General features: G+C 52.7%; 1 protein-coding gene across 1 annotated transcript; it reads left to right on the top strand.

The window, feature by feature from the left end:
* Nucleotides 1-2,036: 2,036 nt before the first annotated feature.
* TBKBP1 (TBK1 binding protein 1) lies at nucleotides 2,037-15,875 on the top strand. The gene is made up of 9 exons (XM_006889359.1): nucleotides 2,037-2,304; nucleotides 2,645-2,767; nucleotides 3,009-3,113; nucleotides 4,390-4,573; nucleotides 5,147-5,322; nucleotides 5,533-5,594; nucleotides 13,698-13,816; nucleotides 14,067-14,782; nucleotides 15,747-15,875. The coding sequence occupies exons 1-9, from the start codon at nucleotides 2,080-2,082 to the stop codon at nucleotides 15,873-15,875; spliced, it is 1,839 nt and encodes a 612-aa protein (XP_006889421.1). The 5' UTR covers nucleotides 2,037-2,079.
* Nucleotides 15,876-20,954: the final 5,079 nt, after the last annotated feature.

Raw genomic sequence — 20,954 nt, 5'->3', positions numbered from 1 at the left:
GAGGGAGGGGGGCTGGGGGGAGAGGCAGGGGGGGGGGAGAGACCCAGCGGCGGCGACAGGGCGAGGAGCAGAGCGCGGTGCCAGGGGGGTGGGGGCACCGGTGCCCGTCTCGGGAGGGAGCAGGAGGAGGGGGGAAGCTGCGATTACAAGCAGGAACCGGCAGCAGCTGTGAGTCCCCGGCCGGGGCTAGGGCGGGGGGAAGGGAGCAGCGCCCCGGGCCCGGCCGCCGAGGGTCTTGGGGTGGCCCTGAGGAGGGGGTGGGAGGTTGGCTAGCAGTTTACCCTGGATGACAGGAAGGAGAAGGGCCCGTGGCGGCAGCGCGTCCGCAGTCCGCCCTTTCCCCCTCCGCGGCTCCTCAGGCCGCACCGCCTACGGAGCCCCTGCCCCGGCCTCGGCCAGGCGGGCAGACGGGAACGGGCCCGGCCGCTAGTGGGGGAGGGGGCTGCGTGGTCTCAGCCCGGGGAGAGGAGAGGCAACAATTTCTGTCCGCCGAACTGAAGGGGTTTAAAGGGTGACTCTTAAAGGGGCCGCAGGAAGGGCCCGGGGTCGCAGGAGGCACCCCTTCCCCGTCCGCCGTTATTGCCGTCACCCGGAGCCGCCTGGCGGAGGGAAGGAAGCGACCCAGGGGACGAAGCCCCTGCTAGTGGGGTTGGGCCTGAGGTGGCTGGTACGAGGGTCTAGGGCAGAGACGGTGGAGTGAGCTCCGGCAGAGAAGTTGGGGGAAGGGGTTGGCCGTGGGAAGGGACGGGTTAAAGGTGGGGCCAACCTTACAAACCCGCGTGCACACACATTCCTTACTCTGACTGTTCGCACTTAGATGGGGCTGGGGGGTGGTGGTGTTGGGGCCTGGGCCTGAGCCCTTTTCACCTCGAGCTCCTGGAGCCCAGCTTTGGGAGGTCTGGGACCCCAGTGTCACAACTCACACTTGATTGTTGAGCCCCCTCTTCCTACGCGCACACACGCTCCGACGCGCGCGCACACACCTCGGACATTCCCATAGTGCCTCACGTGACACTCGGGCGGAACGTGCCCATCCTTCACACACGCTCACGCACGCGTGCACATATGCGCGCGCGCACACACACACACACACACATCCACACACAAAACGCGGCCACTTCCTCAACTCTGTCCTTTGACGCCCCCTCAACCCTGTAAACTCGCTCATTGAGGCAGACTGTGACACACCTACACTCATTCACAGACGCACACACTCCCCCCACACACACATGCCAACCAGACACACATTCATAAACAGGCCGGGAGCAGTACACACACGTACCCCATCACCTACTCTTCGGGTGCCCTGAGTCATTCCTGCCCCCTCTCAAGACTCCCCATTCCTCTGCCAGCAGGCACCCAGGGACAGACTTCGCTCTGCCCTAGCGCTCTTCCCAGGAGCCCTTTCTCCCCATTTGTTCCCTCTGACACTGAGCCAAGGACTTCCTGTAGGTCCCAGGTCAGAAGCAGGCGAGCTTGGACGGTTGCCTCAGCCCCGTGAGAGTCAGGGAGGTGCTTCCTTTTCCTGAACTCGAATCCTGCAGAAGGAAGCCAGGCATTGGGCGGGGGATGCAGCAGAGGATGTGCTGACTGTGGTGGGCTGACCCTCTGAGCTGCATTGGGCCTGACTTGGGGTGGAGCCAGGGTTGTGTGAGACCTGGGATGAGGAGCTGGGCAGAGAGGTATTTGGGGAAGGGAGGTCTGTGGTAGAGAAGGGGCTGGGGCAGTGAGCCAAGGACAGTGAGTCTAAGTCCCCATGCTGAGAAAACTCTCTCCACAGGCTCCTTCCGGAGCTCCTGCCTGCTGCAGGCCTGGCTTCCTTGCCCTTACTTGTCCATATCCCCTCCTGTCCCTAAATCTTCACCTGGCCCCAGCCACCTCCCCCAAAAGCAATGCAGAAGATGGGGCTTAGTAACCTGGGAAGGGGCTGAAAGAGTTTCTCAAGGGGCTTTAGGCAGAGAGCTTCCCAGCTTGGGACAAGGATGACAGGTATCAGGGACAAGTCCCCCAGCAGCTCTTTCCACAATTACTCCTGCTCTCCCAGGAGGCCCAGCGTGGGCTGTGGCCCAGGTCCTTGCCATGGAATCCATGTTTGAAGACGACATCAGCATCCTGACCCAGGAGGCCCTAGGGCCCAGTGAGGTGTGGCTGGATGGCCCTGGAGACCCCTCACTGGGGGAAGACATGTGTTCTGCATCTCACTTTGCCCTCATCACAGCCTATGGAGACATCAAGGAGCGACTGGGAGGCCTGGAGAGGGAGAATGCCACCCTCCGCCGCCGGCTGAAAGTCTATGAGATCAAGGTCAGACCTGAGGCGGGTGGATCTGCTATTGTTGGGGGCAGGAGCAAGGAATCTGCTAGAGAGCCCAGAGATCCAAGACAAGGGCCAGGTACAGACCCTAGTGAACTTGAGCATCTCCTGTGAGTACTGTAGTTGCTCTGGATGTAGAGTCTAGAGGGCCCCAAGTCCGTCAGGAAGGATCCACTTTGAAAGGGATATATACAGTGGTTGGCGGGAGATGTCTGCAAGCTAATGGGGATTGGGATGTACAAGATACCCCTCCAGGGGGTGGGAAAAGCAAGTTTTAGGGTGGGGGCGCAGTAGGGAACCAGCACTCTTGAATCTCTTGCCTTACCCACAGTACCCACTGATCAGTGACTTTGGAGAGGAGCATGGCTTCTCTCTGTATGAAATCAAGGATGGCTCCCTGTTAGAAGTGGAGAAAGTCAGTTTACAGCAACGGCTCAATCAGTTCCAGCATGAGGTGAGTCCTCCACGAGGTGAGGCCTTGCTGACCCATATCCCCGTGCTCCTTGCTCCAATCTATTTCTGATTCTCCCTCCCCACAGCCTCTGGCCTCTTGTTCCTTTGATTGGGCTGATGGCCATGATCCTTCCATCCCTCTGTAGGGTGCTGGGAGGAGGGATAGGAAGGCACAGGGAGCCCTCAGCCCATAAATCCAGAATAGACCTGACTCTGTGACATCCCTTCTGGGCCCCATCCAGTTGCAGAAGAATAAGGAGCAGGAAGAACAGCTTGGGGAGATGATCCAGGCTTACGAGAAACTCTGCGTGGAGAAGAGTGATCTAGAGACGGAGCTGGGGGAGATGGTGAGGCCCAGGAATCTGGGGTGTTTGAGGGCATACATCTGGTTGTGTGTGTCTGTGTGTAGTTCTGTGTGTCAACATCCTGACTCTTTGGTAATGATATGTAATCCTTTGTGTGTGCTTATGCATCAGATCTTGCTCCTATTCCTGTCTGTCTGTGAATACACATGTGGCCTCATGAATGAGGCTGTGTGTCATCTAAACTACGAGTAACTCCACCTAGGTTGTACAGTGACAAGATGCAATGTATGTAGCATTTGGGCCACATGAGTGAGTGACCTTGTGGAAGGCTGTGTCTCTGTGTGTATGTTTGGGTCCCACCCTGCATCATCCATATGCCTGTAGGATTATGCTTAGGAGGCTGTATGAGTGAGGGTGGAGGGGACCAGGAGTGCCTGTAACTGCTGAGATGGACTTTGGCATGTGTGTGATTCTTAGTTGGGGTGTGGGCAAGTAGAGAGGTGACTTTGGCGAGAAACATGTGATCTGTCCTGGCTCCTTACTGTGACCTTGCTCAGATCACTCACTTAACCTCCATTCCCTGCTTTAAAAAGTGAGGCAAAGCAGACAGTGCAGTGGTGTGAAAATGCTTTGCCGTAATGCTGTCAAGTTGAGTCCTACTTGTGGCAGCAGTGTGTGTGTGTGTGTGTGTGTGTGTGTGTGTGTGTGTGTGTGTGTAGTATTGCTCCAAAGAGTTTTTAATGGCTGACCAAAAAAAAAAAAAATTTCCAGGGCTTGCTTCTGAGGCACTCTGGGTGGATTTGAACCTCCATCTCTTTGGACAGCAGCCAAATATATTAACTATTTGAAATCACTCAGATTTAATGTGAACACTTAGGATACTTATTCTTATTTCTTGATATTGCCTCATTTTAATGCTCCTACAACTATAAGCAGTAGGTGTGGTGATAGTGTTGTCCTCATTTTAAAGATGACATAGATGAAACCAGAGTGGTTATGTCACAGAATGTGAGTTATTATGCTTCTTACCTTTCATCGCTGAGGGGATGGCGGTGCCTGCATAGGGCTGTGTTAACGACAAGAGAGCAGCAGTACCCCTGACCTTGCAAACTTCAACAGCCAGAAACATTAGTGTTGCCGTTGATGGGAGGAAAGACCTTGTACTCAAGACCACTTGGAGAGTGGAGTTGGTGTGACCTGAGGGTCTCTACTCTAGCATTAGAAGTGGTTACCATCCAGACATGAGGAAGTCCTGTATTTAGAGCTTCATGGAGCACCTGAAGCCTGTTCAGATCCTCACCTCTTTGTCTTCCTGCAGCAGGCCCTGGTGGAGACCCACTTGCGGCAGATCTGTGGTTTGGAACAGCAGCTACGGCAACAACAAGGCCTCCGGGACGCAGCCTTCCCTAGCCTGAGCCCTCCATCTCAGACCCCCTCTCTGCCCTGTGCTGATCTGGACCTACACTACCTGGCACTGAGAGGGGGACCTGGCCTTAGTCATGGTGAGATCTTGGAGGCCCTTGACTTGGCTATCCATAACTTTATAAAGCTAACACCACTGGTCATTCTTGGACTGATATACCACATCTCCCTCTGATGTTTCCAGTTTCTCTGGTAATCACCATACTTCTCACATAGCTCTCTCACCTTACTCACCATGACCCTAATTTTCCCCTCTAATCCTCCCCCCATCAACCCCTAGCTACCTCAGTAAGATTCGTTCACTTAACAGCAGAGGGCGCACTCAACCAGACACCTTCCTGTAACGGGTTCTGGTTGTGACAAAGCCCTGAGGATGCTGGAAACTCTCCTGCTTTACCAGGGAATGCTTCAAAAGGCTATCCAATTTTAATTCTTTTTAAGTGGAATATTTTAAAGAGCAGCTATCTTCATCCTTCCTCACTGCCCTCTATAGAGGAATCTCTCATCCTCGGTTAACTGTCTTACTGGCTGTCTCTTAGATCCCTGAAGCTGTAATCTTAACTTGTTTCAATTTGTGCCATTCAGGGAGTTGGTAGGAATATCCAGCAGCTGGACAGCTAGACCCAGCCTGACATTGTCCCATCCCCTGGCAGGAGGCTGGCCTGGTCCCTCACCTAGTGTGAGTGACCTGGAGCGGCGGCGGCTGGAAGAGGCTCTGGAGGCTGCCCAGGGAGAGGCTCGGGGGGCTCAGCTCCGGGAGGAGCAGCTCCAGGCAGAGTGTGAGCGGCTCCAGGGGGAACTAAAGCAGCTGCAGGAGACCCGAGCCCAGGTAATCGCAAGGGGGCCCCAGATCCTGGGACTCAGTCTTCTCTGGCACTTCCAGAGCACTGTGGATAGCTGGGGGCTGCTGGAAACCACCTTCATGATCCAACTCCCTGTCTCGGGCCAGTACTGTGCCTCCCTCCCAGAATGTGGACTAGACCTGGGATGTCTACGACGGGTGAGGTTGGTGCTTGATTTTTTAAATCTTCTCCCTTAGGATTTGGCCTCCAACCAGTCGGAGCGAGACATGGCGTGGGTGAAAAGAATTGGCGACGATCAGTAAGTGTCCATATTCCTGTCCCCCTTCACATGTCGCGTCTGGGGTTACCACATCTCAGTCCCTCATAGGCTGGCTTTCCTCTTCTTTCTTGGGTGGCCTGTCTTCTCAGCCCTCAGGGTGTGGTGTTTGGGCTGCTCCTGTGACTCATCTTCTGGAGGAAGGAGGTGAAGCTCCAAGAGTGATAAGATTCTGGAAGATTTCCTTTACTTGACCCAAGCTATTTTTATTTAACGTGGCTGTTATGTTCTATGTTCTCCAGTGAGTTCTGGGGTCTCTTTGGGTCTCCATTTCTGCGTCAGTAACCAGACTTAGCCAGTTGGGTAAACTCTCCCCTTCCTGGGGAGGACAAAGAGTTATCACACTTAGGAACTGCTTTCCCATTTTCTGCCCCCCCCCACCCAGGATTGAGATTCAGAGGAAAAGGGGGTGATTTCTTGGGTTCCTGGCAGTGGGTGGGGAATTAGAATATACCACCAAAGAGGGGCAGCAGGAAGTAGGAAGAGAGCCCTGTCTGTGGGAAGCCCAATGCTGGGATGCACTTGGGAGCCTCTGGGGATGCATCAGGCACCAAGGGAGGGGTGAGCGACAGTCTGACAGCCGTGGAGCCTCATGCCTGTCACATCCGTACCTGAGCTCACCCTCTCCCACTTTCTGAGAAATAGAGCTCAAACCTCCTTCCGCCTCAGTCCTCTCCCCTGAGACAAGGCATGTGGCATAGACTCCCTACTTTCATTGGAGGAGGAGACTGAGGCCCAGAGAGGCTCAGAACTAACCATCACAGAGATACCCAGTTTCAGGACCCCTGAGGTCTGCCTCCCAGCAGGTTGAGTTCCTCCCAGCTTCTGGCCAGTTGGGTAGACCCTGAACCTCCCTCCTTGCTCTAGGGTGAGGGCCTGGGTGGAGCTGTGATAACTAGCGGGTGAGAACCAAGTTTGTGGGACTGGTGGATGGGACACTGTTGCTAGGTTGCTGGGGGTATGTGGGTGACCTCTGCACAAAGAGTCCACCCTAGCTTGTGGCTGGACTCTGAGACTATCCTAACCCATTTGCCCACACATGCTTTTTAAAATGCCCACTCACAAGTTACATTATAGGGCTTTTTATGGGTTATAGAGCACAACTTCCTTTTATAAGACCAGTAGTAGCAAAGGGTCCTCCAGTTGGGTGGACCCCAGGCAGGACTGTTTGGGCAGGGCTGGAATCTGAACATCCAGGCTTTAATCCATGGCGCTTTCCCTGGCTTGCTCAGTGGCTTCCCAAGTGATTTAACCCCTCTGGGTCCCCATATTTCCTTCATTGGCTCAGGCACTGCTGAGGGATTGTGAGAGGAAGGTTATAGGATTGAGGCAGGGGGATCGAAAAGAGAATAGCCAGTCCCAAAGCTGAAGCTGTATGTGAATGAGTGAATTAACCATCAGACCAAGGTGGGTTTGGAAATTATATTCTCTACACTACTTAGTTCAGCTAGTAGCCCTTTCCCTTCTCATCCCAAGACCCTTGTCCCACCCAGTCCTTTTGGCCAGAGGGAGCTGTGCTCTGCCAGTGGGCTGGCCAGAGCCAGTCTTACCTGAGGTGGCCTCCCAGCTTCCCCTTCTTCCCAGTGGTTCAGACTGTCTCAGGGCCTCTTGGTTCTCTATACCTAGAGGCAGCAGGTGCTGTCTGCCCAACCTCATGCTGTCTTTCTGCCTGAGCGTCTCTGGACAGCCCCAGGTTGGCAAGAGTTAATTGGCAGAGGAAGTCTTACTCCCCCGGTAGTTTTATTTTCTTATAAATTCAGCTCCTTTTGGTAACAGTTTTCATCCCGAGTTCTCTCTCCTTGGTCCTCCCACCTGAGGAGACCTCAGTCACCTTCTCAGCTCCTTTTCCTCATCACACCCTTTTCTTTCAGCTTCTGCTTAACCCACCAGGCTAATGGGCATTTAAAAAGTGCGATGGCCTGGGCTGGCTATAGGAGAGTGGTTCTAATCATGTGAGGAGGACCTAAGGAGTATTAGGGGCGATTGAGATATTCCCAAGTCCAGCCCACCCCATTGTAGGATTCTTCTGCATCTGGAAGGCTCAGGTTGGGCACCTCCAGGGATGGGGCGGTCACCTCCTTCTGGGCAGCTAGTTATTATCCCATGCTGGTTGATCAGTCCCTTCCTGTAGGTGGACTTGCGATAGTCTCTGTTAATGCCCCTCCATGGTCCTATCCCAGTCCGGGGAGGACAGGCTTAGGGGGCAGCCCCAGCCCCTGGCTTTCCCAGTTTCTCGTACCCTAGTCTCTGGACCCCACCTCTGTTTCTCCACATTCCTCTGAAAATGATGGCAGGTCTGATCTCGGGGTAAGATTTCCCAGCACTTGGTGGTCAGTGCCCATGGGTTCAGTTGCCCCAGAAGAAAAGCCTCTGAGTTTACTTAGGGCCCAAGGACACAGATGAAAGGGGTGATCAGGCATGGAGACCAAAGGCTGTACAGTGAAGTAAAGCAGCACCAGAAGGGTCCTAGCTGGGGTGGGAGGTGTAGAACCTGTGTCCCCTCCACCCTGAACCCCCAGATAAAAGGTACAGAAGTCTTGAGTGGGGCCTTTCTGAGGGTGTGGCTGATGCTGTGAGTGGAGGGGACATTGTGGAGAGGGGCTTCCTTGAGGTGGGTGAGGGCTCCAAGGGGGACACGCTTGAGCACCCTGAGGACTCAGTGAGGGAAGAAGGGGCAAATCTTGTTCACAGGAGCCCCACTGAGCAAATGGGGGCTCAGTCCAAGTGACAAGGGGAAAACTCTAGCCCTTTCTTTTTTTTTCTTTCCCAACCTGGAGGGGTGTTTGGTGTTGCAGCCTGGGCCCTTTTCCGCCCACCCCCCACACCCCTCTCTCCGCCCACAAGCCTCTGCGTGGGCTGCGGTTAGTGGTGGGGGAGAAGTGTGAACTCGGAGAGAGAGGATGGAAACTCTGCACAGAGGTCAAGGGCAGCATGGGGGGGTCAGGACGGAAGTCGGAGACCCCCATGTGCCCTCAGCTTAGCCTCATGCCCCAGAACCAGTGAGCCCAGGACCTCCCACTTCATGCTTCTCACCCTCCCTACTTCCTTTATTTCAAGTCTTTAGCCGGGACGCTCTGTGATCACAGGAATTAACCGCCCCCCCCCCCAGCACTTACAGCCTGGAGGGGCACCCAGGAGCTGGGGAGGGGTTCTTAAGCCAGGTCTACTTGCTCTCACTTATTTTGGTCAGAAGGATTGGTGTGCCTTTGACCCTTCCCTGGACAGGCCTGCAGAGAGCTGTTCCTACTCTCTCCTGAAGGGTCAAACTGTGCTTTCCTCTCATTCTTAAACCAGTCGCTGAGCTGATGTTACAGACAAGTCTCAAAACTGCCCTCTCCCTTTCTCCACCTGCCTCCTCAACACTCTCCTAGATCTTTGTCCACATCAGACACTATGAGGTAATGTCCATACAAAATCTCATTAAATTCTCACAAAAATGTAATGGAGGTGGTGGTGTCCCTCTTTTCTGGATGAGCAGAGTGAGATGTGGTACAGAAAAGTTAAGTCATCTGTTTTAAGATCAAATTCCAAGGCAATCCTGAATAGCTGGAGTGATGATACTTCCGTGGCATGCCTATGACATTTTTCTGGTTCCAGGTCTCCTCTAGGGAAAACCAAAAGCAATTGCTATTACATTCCTTTTGAGCTAGTGACCTTGTGTGTTGCATGGCAGAACTAACTGTATTCCCTTTTCATTTTCAAACCTGTGACCGTATGGAATCAGATTGCCTGGCCTATCTTCCAAGGTACCTCTGGATGGGTTCTAACCGCCAACCTTTCGGATTCCTGTGTTTTTCTTGTTCAGGTTCTCCTTCAACCAGGAGTGACCACTATGATTTGTGACCAAATTGGGATGATTTTGAAAGTGAAAGGGAGGCAATTAATAATTAGCCGGGGCAGCCAGTGTGAACGGGGGCAGTCCGGGACATTTAGGTATGGATAGCCACTCTCCTAAGTGGAGACTGTGAGCTGCTCAGCTCAGCTGCACCTGGGGAGACTTTACTGATGCAGGGATCATTTGGCTGTGCTGGGAGCGTGGCGGAGGTGCCATGAAAATCCGGGCTCTGGGGACCACAGTCATAGCTGGTTGAGGAGGGTGAAGGGGCTCAAGGTGCCTGAAAGGAAGTGGTGGAGCGCTGGGTTGTTACAATGCGACTTCCTCCTACCTCGGCCCGCAACCTCAAGTCCGCTCCACAGCCCAGTGCTTGTGGTGCCCTCCCTGAGGGTCAGGCGGGAAGACTGCCAGTGGGTGTGCCTGTGGGTGGTGGAAAGTTTAGTCCCTGGATTCCCCGAAAGGGGTGAGGTAGCTGGGGCTGTGACGAGCAAGGATGAAGAGGCTGGGAATGGTGCACTTCTGCCTCCCTCTCAATTCAGAATCAGATTTTCATTCTGACCACATGACCAGCTCTAATCCTGACCCTAGACTTTAATACTGACCTGACCCTAGATTTTTAACTTTTACCCTCCAACTCTGTCTGTAGTCCTGACTGCAAATGAACCATCCATCCCAGACCTACCCAGCTTTAATCTTGACCACGAGCCTGTCCCTGGTTTTGATCATGATCCAGAACCACCACATCTTCGTGCGCGCTGGGGTAATATGAAGCACCTGGTGAACTTCCCAGGAGAAAGAAACCAAAGCAAATAGAAGCCTATGTGTCTCACAGCTGGTACAGGGACAGAAAGACACTCTCTACAGAGGAGGGCCATTAGGTCTCTAATGTTTCTGATCTCACTTGCTTTATTAGTAATGGAAAAGAATATGTTCTTGCTTTAAAACAGGTGCCAAAATAAGTTTTTGGGATCCTTGAATTATTTGTGAAAAGAATGAATGGAAGGTTGACTCAATGAGAAGGGTGGACAGATCTACAGCTGAGTGTGCCCTCTTTCCTGCCATCTCTGTCATTTGCCCTCTAGCTCCTCTGAAGATGAGGTGCCAAGAACATGTGTTTGAATCCCTGCTCTATGCCACCACTAGTGTGTGACATTGAGTCAGCCACATAAGTGCTCTGACCTCCCACCTCTACATGTGTCTCACACCTTCTTCTCTCCTCACAGAGCACAGGGGTGGTGATTCTCAAAGTTCTTTGGCTACTTAGAATTCCTCATTCGTTCTCCTTCTCACTGCCTTTCTAATCTGCTGCTTCCCCATTCACCGCCTCCACTCCTTTCCAGATTCTTTTGGGAAACAGGATGTATAGCGGCTAGTAGCCCAGAGCCTGCAAGGCTGAAGCTCCTCTTAGCCACTCACTAGTACTGCTTAGCTTTATGACTTTGGGCAAGGTATTTAACCTCTGTTAGCCTCTGCATTCTCACTTGTAAGATGGAGATGATACTATCACCGTTGTAGGTGCAGGTGCTCATATAGCTCAGCTACAAGTCTTTTCTCCTTAGATCCCTCAGGCTCTGAAAGACTCAAAACTCTCCCCCATAGTTTAAGCCATAAATAAGTATCCTGTTGCAACCATCTGCCATTTATTTACCTGACCCTTCCTTCCCAAACATGATGGTGGAAAATAGCGCTTAGGTGTGGGGCAGGAAGCCAGGAAATGGAGTATTTAGCTGCACGTGTGTGATTCTTGGTTGTGTTGTGAAGTTGAGATTTTTTTTTTCCACTGAATTGGCAGTGTTATTTAATGTGAGTCATTCAGGTTGTTAGCAAAATCAACAGCCCAGGCCAGTGCACCTTGAAGTAGGGATAGATGGCCTAAAGGGAAGAGGTCCTAGAGGGCCAGGGGTGTCTGGAGGAGGTCAGGTTCGATCACCTCCCTGGAGGCACCCCAGGTCTTTCGGAGGATTGCTGGGTCTCTAGGAGGACCGAGACCCTTCTGCTTTCTGCTTGCCATGTTTGTTTTACTGTTAGGATGGCGCTAGAAACTGGGGTAGCTCCTGACAAGGGAGGGAGGCAAGCAGGAGCGAGACTGGGGCCTGAGAACTGAGTGTGGCAGGTGAGATCCCCATTTCTCAGGCAGAGTGTGAAAGCGACGACCTGTATCTGTCACCTGAGATACGGCAGTGAAGGTGGATGGGGAAAGGAACTGTAACTGCCAGAGGAGGACGCTCTGTTAGTACCCAGCCCAGGGTCCCTTACTTCACTCACTCCTGATGGAAAAGCCCCCAGTCTGATGGAGGAGCCATAGATCTTGCCCTCAGATTGGCTTCAGTCTGAAGGAGGAAGCAGGAGTTCCGTTGCGGAATCACCAGTTTGACATGTGGCACACCTTGCAGGGGAGAGGACCCAAGGAGGACATAAGGCACATTTAAGAAACTTAAGGACTGAGATGTAGCCCCAAAGGCTTCAGCATCTCAGCAAAGATTCCTGGAAGGATCTTTCCTCTCTGCTTGTCCATACTGTCATCCATCCAATACATAGTGAGGACTTCCTAAGAAGTGGGGTTTATCTTCCAGATGTCTGGTCTGCTTCTAATAATTTTTACTTTGGCCCAAATGGATGAAATTTAAGTTGTGGGGGATTGTCGCTTCTCACTCTCGGTCCTGCTCCTGGGTTCATAGAGCGAACCAGGCAAGAGCAGGGAACAGGGAGCTTGCTCATCATTTGCCTGCTCCCTCAGCTTTTCCTGTCCTCTGTAGCCCTAACCTCATGACTTCCCCTCCTCTCCTGCGGGGTCAGACAGACGGACACAAACACACACTCTCTCTCACACACCTTTACTCATACTCATGCCGCCCTCCCACACCTTCCTTTATTTACTTCCATCCACATGCATCTCTCTCTCATGTCCATTATGTGACTCTCTGGGTCTGGAGAACTCTAGCCCTCTTCCTTTGACCTCTTCACCCTGCTCAGGACCCTAGAGCTCCTGGATAAGAGGGGTGCCCCTTGTGACGCACCATCTAGGATAGTTGAACCTGTGCCTGCCATTTCCCAGAAACCCTAATTCCCACAAAGTCCTGAGTCCCTTCTAAAGTTGGTGAGGTGAGGACATCCACAGAAAGCAAAATTCCTGTTTTGGGAACATGCCAGGCCCTGTCACAGTCCAGGACAGAGATGAACATAGGGGCCTTGTATAAGGTCAGGAAGGGCTAGCTGGAGTTGTGTGGGCCAGGGTAGGTGGAAGAAAAGAGCCAGGACTAAGGGTGACTACTTTCAATGAATGATCCTGGGTTCAGAGTGGCTCAGAGAGCAAAGAACTACTCAGAAAAGTTCTTTGCTAAAGTCAGTCTATTCCAGTTCTGTAAGGGTCTGTATCCAGGAGACTTAGGGATGACAAAAGAGAAAAAGAAAGAAAAATTGATGGAGAGGTACAATTCATTGTCTGCTTATTGAACACCTACTGGATCTCAGGCCCTGAACTGTGCATGCTGGGAATACAAATTCAGTGTCCCTGCTGCCAAGGAGTAAAGTTCCAGAAAAAGGGAGCACAATTTGTATAGTGCCCCGTGAAGGTATATGGTGTTAGAGCAGCTATTGAGAGATCATAATGTGAGGCAGTCCCTGGGGATTCTGGAAGATAAGCAGAAAACAACTCAGAAATAGCTTTGAGGTAGAGGCAGGAGCTGTGGCCCCAGTCAGGCCAGCTTGGATTCAAGTTGACCCACTGGTGCCCCTGCTTGCCCAGGAAGTTGAGTCTTCTTTATGCATTGAACCCCTCCAAACCACACTGATGGTGTTTATACTTTTAGCTGGTACTGTGTGAGAAAATTCACAGCTATTATAAATTTAGTAAAACTTACTGATGAACTTATGTTTTATTTATCACCAAAGCTTCTCCACAGATTAGAAAAACAGTCACAAATATCCACATTGACATGTGTTCACTACACAGCCAGTGCTTGGTGAACTAATGGTAACAGGGGCCTCTCGGAGCCACTGTGCCGTGGTTCCCTGCCCACAACTGCCCTATCTTTACAAAAGATTCTCTGGAGGAGAGGGAGGCTCCCTGGAGGAGATGACACTTGATGGTGGACTGAAAGTCTGAGAGGATTTCTGCCCAGCAAGGGTGGGATTGGCCAGATGCAGGGGCATGCTCCTCTTTTCCTCTCCACCCAACTCCCTGCCCAGTGACCCCAGGGTCAGGCAGGCAGGGTCAAGCTCTGACCTTGAGGCACTGGGATATCTCTCAGGGTGAATTTGGCGCTGGCCTACACGGAGCTGACGGAGGAGCTGGGCCGGCTTCGGGAGTTGAGTTCCCTGCAGGGGAGGATCTTGAGGACACTGTTGCAGGAGCAGGCCCGGAGTGGCGGTGAGCTGGGAGCTGGTCATGGGACAGGACCAGAGGAGGGAAAAGGGTAGCTATGGCAACCCTCTCAGGTCTTGGGGTACCACACTCTTTCCTGTTGCCTGATCCTTTTTCACTCCATTAGGAGGGGAGAGGGTGGGCGAGACCCTGTCTCACCCCGGTGCTGACAGGGCTGACTGACTGACCTCTCCATCCATCTCTCTCTCTCTCTGCACCTTGGCCCCATACCCTCTAATTCTATTTTCTCTTTCAGGCCAGAGGCACTCGCCGCTGTCGCAACGCCACTCCCCAGCCCCTCAGTGCCCTTCCCCATCCCCGCCTGCCCGGGTGCCCCCATGCCAGTCCCCCGCCCCCCAGCGCCGCTCCCCTGTACCCCCATGCCCGTCGCCCCAACAGCGGCGGTCGCCCGCCTCGCCCTCCTGCCCGTCGCCTGTCCCGCAGCGCCGCTCCCCGGTGCCGCCTCCATGCCAGTCCCCCAGCCCGCAGCGCCGTTCCCCCGCGCCCCCAGCCTGCCCGGCCCCCCAGCCGCGGCCGCCGCCACCCCCGCTGCCCGGGGAGAGGACGCTGGCCGAACGGGCCTACGCCAAGCCGCCCAGCCACCACGTGAAGGCGGGCTTCCAGGGCCGGCGCAGCTACTCGGAGATGGCGGAGGGCGCAGGCTACGCGGGCGCCTCCCAGCCCTGGCTGCAAGCCGAGGCCGCCACGTTCCCCAAGCCCCGGGCCTATGGTGGCGAGCTCTACGGCCCAGGCAGGCCCCTCAGCCCGAGGCGCGCCTTCGAGGGCATCCGCCTGCGCTTTGAGAAGCAGCCTTCGGAGGAGGAGGAGTGGGCTGTGCCGGCCAGCCCACCCAGCCCGGAGGCCGGCACCATCCGCTGCGCCTCCTTCTGCGCCGGCTTCCCCATCCCCGAGTCGCCGGCCGCCACTGCCTATGCCCACGCTGAGCACGCGCAGTCTTGGCCGTCCATCAATGTGAGTGGGGTGCCCCACCTGCTTCAGGCCCTAGAACTTTGAGACAGAGACCAGGGCCCCGGATTCTGCTTGGGGAACCCATTGCTCAAAGCTGAGGGCAAAGATTACTTTTCCTTCCCCTGCACTTGCTTTTCTGTGGCATAGCAGAGGCTTCTCTCCCCTTTGATCTGCATCCTTGAGAATTTTGTCAATGCCATGGTAAGGGCATGGCCTTCAAAATAACAGTCCTGGCTTAGATTTTGCTTCACGACTTACTAGCAGCTATGGTACTTTGGCAGGTTACTTATTCTCTGTGGGCCTCAGTTTTCTCACTTGCAAAATGAGAACTATTCTATGAAGGATTCTTAAAAGAATTTTGAGTCTGAAGCTCTGTAGAGCTCATAATACTCAATAATTGCATTGGTTGTTAACACTGATAGTGATCTCTATAGTTCTTGGACTGACACAGACAGGCCTGATTGTCCAGTTTCTCTCATCAGGCCTTAGGGCATCTGCTATTTTTGCCCCTGTCTGTCCTAGATGTTCCTATCTCAAGGCTCCATCATTTCATTAAAATAATCAATTTCTTGAAAGTCAGAGCCACCCCTTACCACCTGGAAGTACCAAAACATATCCCAAAGTTAGGCAGACGATTATTTTGGGGTTATACATTGTTTGGATTATCCATGGCTTTGACACCTCTGGGGGCTGTGTCTTAGTCACTTAGGGGGGCAAGTCTCGGTTCCCTTATTACCACAGATGTGGAATGAGCAGCAGTGCATTTCTGGATGCCTCCTGGGGCCCTATGCTCCCATCAGAGGAGTGGAGGCGAGACTCAGGGGAGGCTTTGCTGAGGGGGGCTTTGCTAAGAAAGGGTGTCCAGGCCTCTTGTGCATGTTGCAGCCCTCTGTACCCCAAGGGAGGCTAGGATGTGTGGACTGGGTGAGGATTAGGGACCATAAATTATTCTCCTCTCTTCCCACAGCTGCTGATGGAGACAGTGGGCTCTGACATCCGCAGCTGCCCCCTCTGCCAGCTGGGTTTCCCTGTCGGGTACCCGGATGATGCCCTCATCAAACACATTGACTCCCACCTGGAGAACAGCAAGATCTAGGGCACATCCCCTACCCGCTGGCTGTTCTTCTATCCTCTCCCTTCACTCTCAAACACACACTCACTTTGAATGCTGCATGAATCTCGCAGGGGGAGGGGCTGCCCCTTGCGACCCCCAGATACCTCCACTAGCTACCGAGTCAATGTGTGTGCCATCTTCCCTGGCCCAGGCACCAATCAGCTCTGGTCCTTCCTGGGAGGTCAGCAGAAGCTTCCCTGGCCCCCTGGATTCTGCTGGGAAGATGGGGATCCGAGCTGGGACTGGGAGGGACCTACTTCTGTCCGGCCCTCTTCCTCTGCCTTTCTGTTCTCAAACAGGGTTAGAGCCAAGAAAGTGTTTAATGTTTGGGCATGAGTGAGGGGGGTGTCAGAGGCCCCCAGGAGCTCCGCAGCCCCTCCCTAGACGCTCATCCTTCCTACTAGGCTGTGCTCTGTCTTGGGAGCATCACCTGCAGGGTTCCAAGAGCCTGCCATGCACACTGATGCCACTTTCTCCTCCCCATGGGTAGCATGGCATTGTGGCAAGGGCCCCTGGGGGAAAGGGCATCTTGTTTCTTGCTACTTCCTGCAAGACAGCTCTTTATTCTCTCTCTGTCCACCCTGGGGGATAAGATAGAAGAGGAAAGGGAGTATCATGGAGGATAAGGCGGATCCAGCCTAGAGAGTCTGCTTTGGGAGTCCAGATACCATGACCTTCAGGACAGGGAATTGTCTATGCCAGCTGCCCATGGCCATGCCCTCCTCCTGGAGCCCCCTGCACTGGGGCACAGATTTACAAGGCAGATGCTCCCCTCTGCCTTTCCTGGGGTTCCTAACACTGCAGGGTTCCTAGAGCCTAGATGTGACTCGGCCTCTGTTAGCTGGGAGGATATCATCAGCCTCTGCCTCCCAGGCCAGAACCTGAGAATGGGCACAGGGTGCTGTGGAGATCAACTTCTAAAGAGCTAACCCCCTTCCACACCCCCACCGACCCACATTTCCTCTGTGAAATCTACCTCAGAGTTGTACCCTCAGAAGGACGGGTAAGCAGGAGGCAAGGAGGTCCCTAGGGCTGAGGTGGGGAGCTTCCTCCGGTGAGAGTCTGCTTCCCCACAAAAAATCCAACCCCCCTCCACTGCCAGCTCTCAGGCCCAGGGTGGGTGGCAGTGGAAGCTATTATCAGTGCATGTACCGTTCTGATCCAACTCTTCCAGGCCCCCCACCTTTCACACCCCTCCCTTCTTCCTCAGTGCAGGAAAGGGAAAGGGTCAGTTGGGTGGGAAAGTGGCCAAGGACTCCAGAGACACATGTCATTGTATCCCAGATGCTCCCCCTGGGAGGGGTAGTGGGGAAGGGGACTGGAGAGGGGAAGTTGGGGCTCCTGTGCTCTCTGGACAAATTGAAAGTCCAAATAAAACTTACCTGTTCCATCTGCCCTCGGTCTATGCCCTCTGTGGCTTGGGTGGGGCCAGAACCCTTCATAGCAGAAGGGCTTGGAAACTTTCTCAGGGAACCCCAACCATGGAAGGCTGGGCACTGCACAAATAGGGGATGCATGGTCACCCACACTTGAAGGTGATTCTGGAGGTGTGGGTGTGCCAGTGGCCACAGATAGCATGTGATATGGAGTTTATTTAGAACAGATCTGGGCAACAGAGGATGTCTTCATGACAAAACAGGCATCCAAATCTGAGTGGGTGCTGGGGGCTCCTGAATGCTCCCTCCCAGTGGGTCTGGCAGGTGCCATTGAGTCGACTACAACTCATAGTGACCCAAATGAACAAAATATCTGAACCCAGCTCTATCCTGTACCATCCTCATACTTCCTTACTCACAAGAACCCATTGTGGCAGTCACCGTGTCAGTCCACCAGGTTGAGGATCTTCCTCTCCTTCACTGACCGTCCACCCTCCCCAGCATCAGGTCTTTCTCCAGCGATTAGCCCCCATTAGCAACATGCCCCAAATATGTGAAGCAAAGCTTCATCATTCTTGCCTCCAAAGAGCACTCCAGCTGTACCCTCTCCAAGACTTATCTGTTAGTTCTTTGGCTGTCCATGGGATGTTCAGTGCTCTTCTCCAACACCGCAGCTCAAAGGTGTCAATTTTCCTTCTGTCTTCTTTATTCATTTTCCAGCTCTCAGTTGCATAGCAAGTGATCGATCAAAGACCATGACCTGAATCAGGTCCACCTTAGTCTGCAAACTGACATTGCTACTCGATAATTTGAAGAGGTCCCTAACTGCAAATTTTCCCAGTGCAATGCATCTCCTTATTTCTTGACTGCTGGTACAAAGGGTGTTAATTGTGGATCCAAATAAGATGAAGCTGTTCACAGTTTCAATCTCTCCATCCGTCATGATGCTCCATATCATGTGCATATCCAGTAGTAAGCATCTTTGTTTTCTTGACATTGAGCTGCAGTCCATACCGAGGGTTGCATTCCTTGATCTACAAGTGCTTCAAGTCCTCACTTTCACCAAGCAAAGTTGTATCATCTGCATAGTACAGGTTATTGATGAGTCTCCCTCCAATCCTGATACCACACTGCTCCTCATAGAGTCCAGCTCCTCAAATAATTTGCTCAGCATACAGATTGAATAGGTATAGGGCGAGAAAACAACCCTGATGCACTCCCTTCTCGATTTTAAACCATGCAGTGTTCCCCTGCTCTGTTCCTACAACAGCCTCCTGGTCCAGGTTTAGGTTCCACATGAGCAGTTAAGTGCTCTGGAACTCCCATTCTTCTCAGTGTCAGCCACAACTTGTTATGATCCACACAGTCAAATGCCTTTGCATAATCAGTAAAGCACAAATGGACATTCTTTTGGCACTCTTTACTTTCAGCCAGGATCCCTCTGACATCAGCAATGATATCCCTGGTGCCATGGCCTCTTCTAAATCTTGCTTGAACTTCTCGCAGTTCCCTACCTATGCACTCTTCTAGCCAGTTTTGAATGATCTTCAGCAGTATTTTACTTAATGTGATATTAATGATATTGTTCACTAGTTTCCACATTCAGTTGGATCGCCTTTCTTGTGAATGGAAACAGATATGAACCTCTTCCAATCCATTGGCCAGACAGCTGTCCTCCAAATTTCCTGGCATAAACTGATGAACACATCCAAGGCTACATCTGTTAATTGAAACAAATCAATTGTTACCCCATCAATTCCTGGGGCCTTTTTTTGCCAGTGATTTCACTGCAGCTTCCACTTCCTCCTTCCTTACCATTGGCTCCTGTTCATATGGTACTTCCTGATATTTTTAAGTGTCAATTCATTCTTTCTGATACAGTGATTCTGTATATTCCCTCCATCTTCTTTTGCTGATTTGGGGTCATTCAGTGTACTGCCCATAGCATCTTACGAGGCTTAAATTTTTTTTTTTTTCAATTCTCTCAGCTTGAGAAATTCTTATTTCTGAAAGGTGCCAAATCTGGGTACCTTTATTTCTTTGTGGTCCTTCTTGCTCCCCTCTCCTAAGGATTCATTTATAAACAGAAAAGGGACAGCTACTCACCAAAGGCTTGAAGTCAGTTCTAGACCCAGATACCCTTGCTCAGTCATTGCCAAGGTCCAGACCTTCAAGGTGGGACCTCCCACTTCTGCTGTTACTCTTTGGCAGCTGCCTTCTAGGAGTTCATCCAACCTGTTAGAACATAGGTTCTGAAACCTCTAAGGCATTGTACTCAATGCACCCTCTCAACTCCCATGAAGGAAAGCAGCCCACATACAGTTGTTGGGGCTTGGGACCTGTTTGGGTGTTTGGAAGTATTGGCTAGAAGGCCATAAATGAATTAAGAGTAATACTGAGATCCAAGGCAAAGAGAAGTCCTGACTACTAAGATTAAAGTCAAAAGACCTGGGAGTGAGCCTGCTGAGATGCAGGGGACCCAGGTAACTGCTCTGGTCCGTGAGCATGTTCCAGGGTGGGAGGGAACCTGGGTCTCTCACAGCCTGGATACGGTCCCTGTCACCAAGGTGAGGGGAAATGTAGGGATATGGGGTGTAGATTCTGGCAGCTTGTCTGCTTGATTTCTGGGGACTTGAAAAAGGGCTCAGGTGCCAGCAGAAGGTTGCTGGGGGCTGGGAAGGAAAGCAGAGAGGGGAGAGGAGCTAGTGTGCCGCCAACCCCGGTCCTCAGAGCTACCTTTGATCCAGCTTCTCAGAAGGAGAGGACATGGGACGCACAATGAGGGGGGTGTTCGAAGGGTGCTATCCACCAACCTCCTCCCTCTAAGACTGTCTTTCTTCCTCTCTGGACTGTGATCAGACATCAGGACACTTGTTACTCATTGCTCTTGGGAGACAGGAGTAAGGCTGGGGAGCAGGCACTAGGGGCTGCAAACGTGATGTCAAAAGGTCTAGATCTCTAGGATCCTGGAAAGGTGAGTGCAGAACAGATGTGGAGAGAAGATCTTTGTGAAGGCTGGAGAAGATGCATTTGAGGATCCCAGAGTCAGACTTGGAAGACAGATGGAGAGACAAGTGTGGCTTAAAAGAGATGGAGCCATATTCCCCAAAGCACCAAATTGGTTCTTTCCACCTCTGCCTCTTCTAGTCTCTCTCTCAGCACCAGCTGTCCCTGGCTTCTTCCTGCCCCATCCTCAGGGACCTGCAGCCCTGCTCCTCTTCTCCAGGGTTTCCCCAGCCAGAGCTACCAGGCCTTGGAGACCCCTGCCCCTCTCCTGGGTTCCCATGCAGACTGTCAGGCTGAGGAGAGCAACAGCTCCTCCTTGTGTGTGGATGTGTGTTTGGGGTGAGGGGAGCTGATTGCTAACAAAGGAGAGGGTGTGTGGGTGAGTCAGCTGTGTTAATGAGAAACACTTCACCCTGTTGATTAGGACTAATGAGGAATGGAGGGGTTTCACTTGGTGACATCTTTACAGAGCAGAGGGAGCAGGACAGCTTTCCCTGTCTCATTTCTTCCTCCAGCAAGGACAAGACCAGGGCTGCCTTGACTCCTCCAGGAAGAGTCAGCCCCTAGGATGAAATGAAATGTCAAGAGCACATGGGAGTCCTAAGTAGGCAGAAGTGAGACAAAGCAGAGGCCAGAGAATTGTCGGACAAAGGGTGGCCATGAAATCCTCGAGTGCCCA

Source organism: Elephantulus edwardii, unplaced genomic scaffold, assembly GCF_000299155.1.
Source record: "Elephantulus edwardii isolate Elephantulus edwardi_28Jun2011 unplaced genomic scaffold, EleEdw1.0 scaffold00077, whole genome shotgun sequence".
NCBI classification, from domain to species: domain Eukaryota; kingdom Metazoa; phylum Chordata; class Mammalia; order Macroscelidea; family Macroscelididae; genus Elephantulus; species Elephantulus edwardii.
This window is presented reverse-complemented; position numbering and strand designations above follow the sequence as displayed.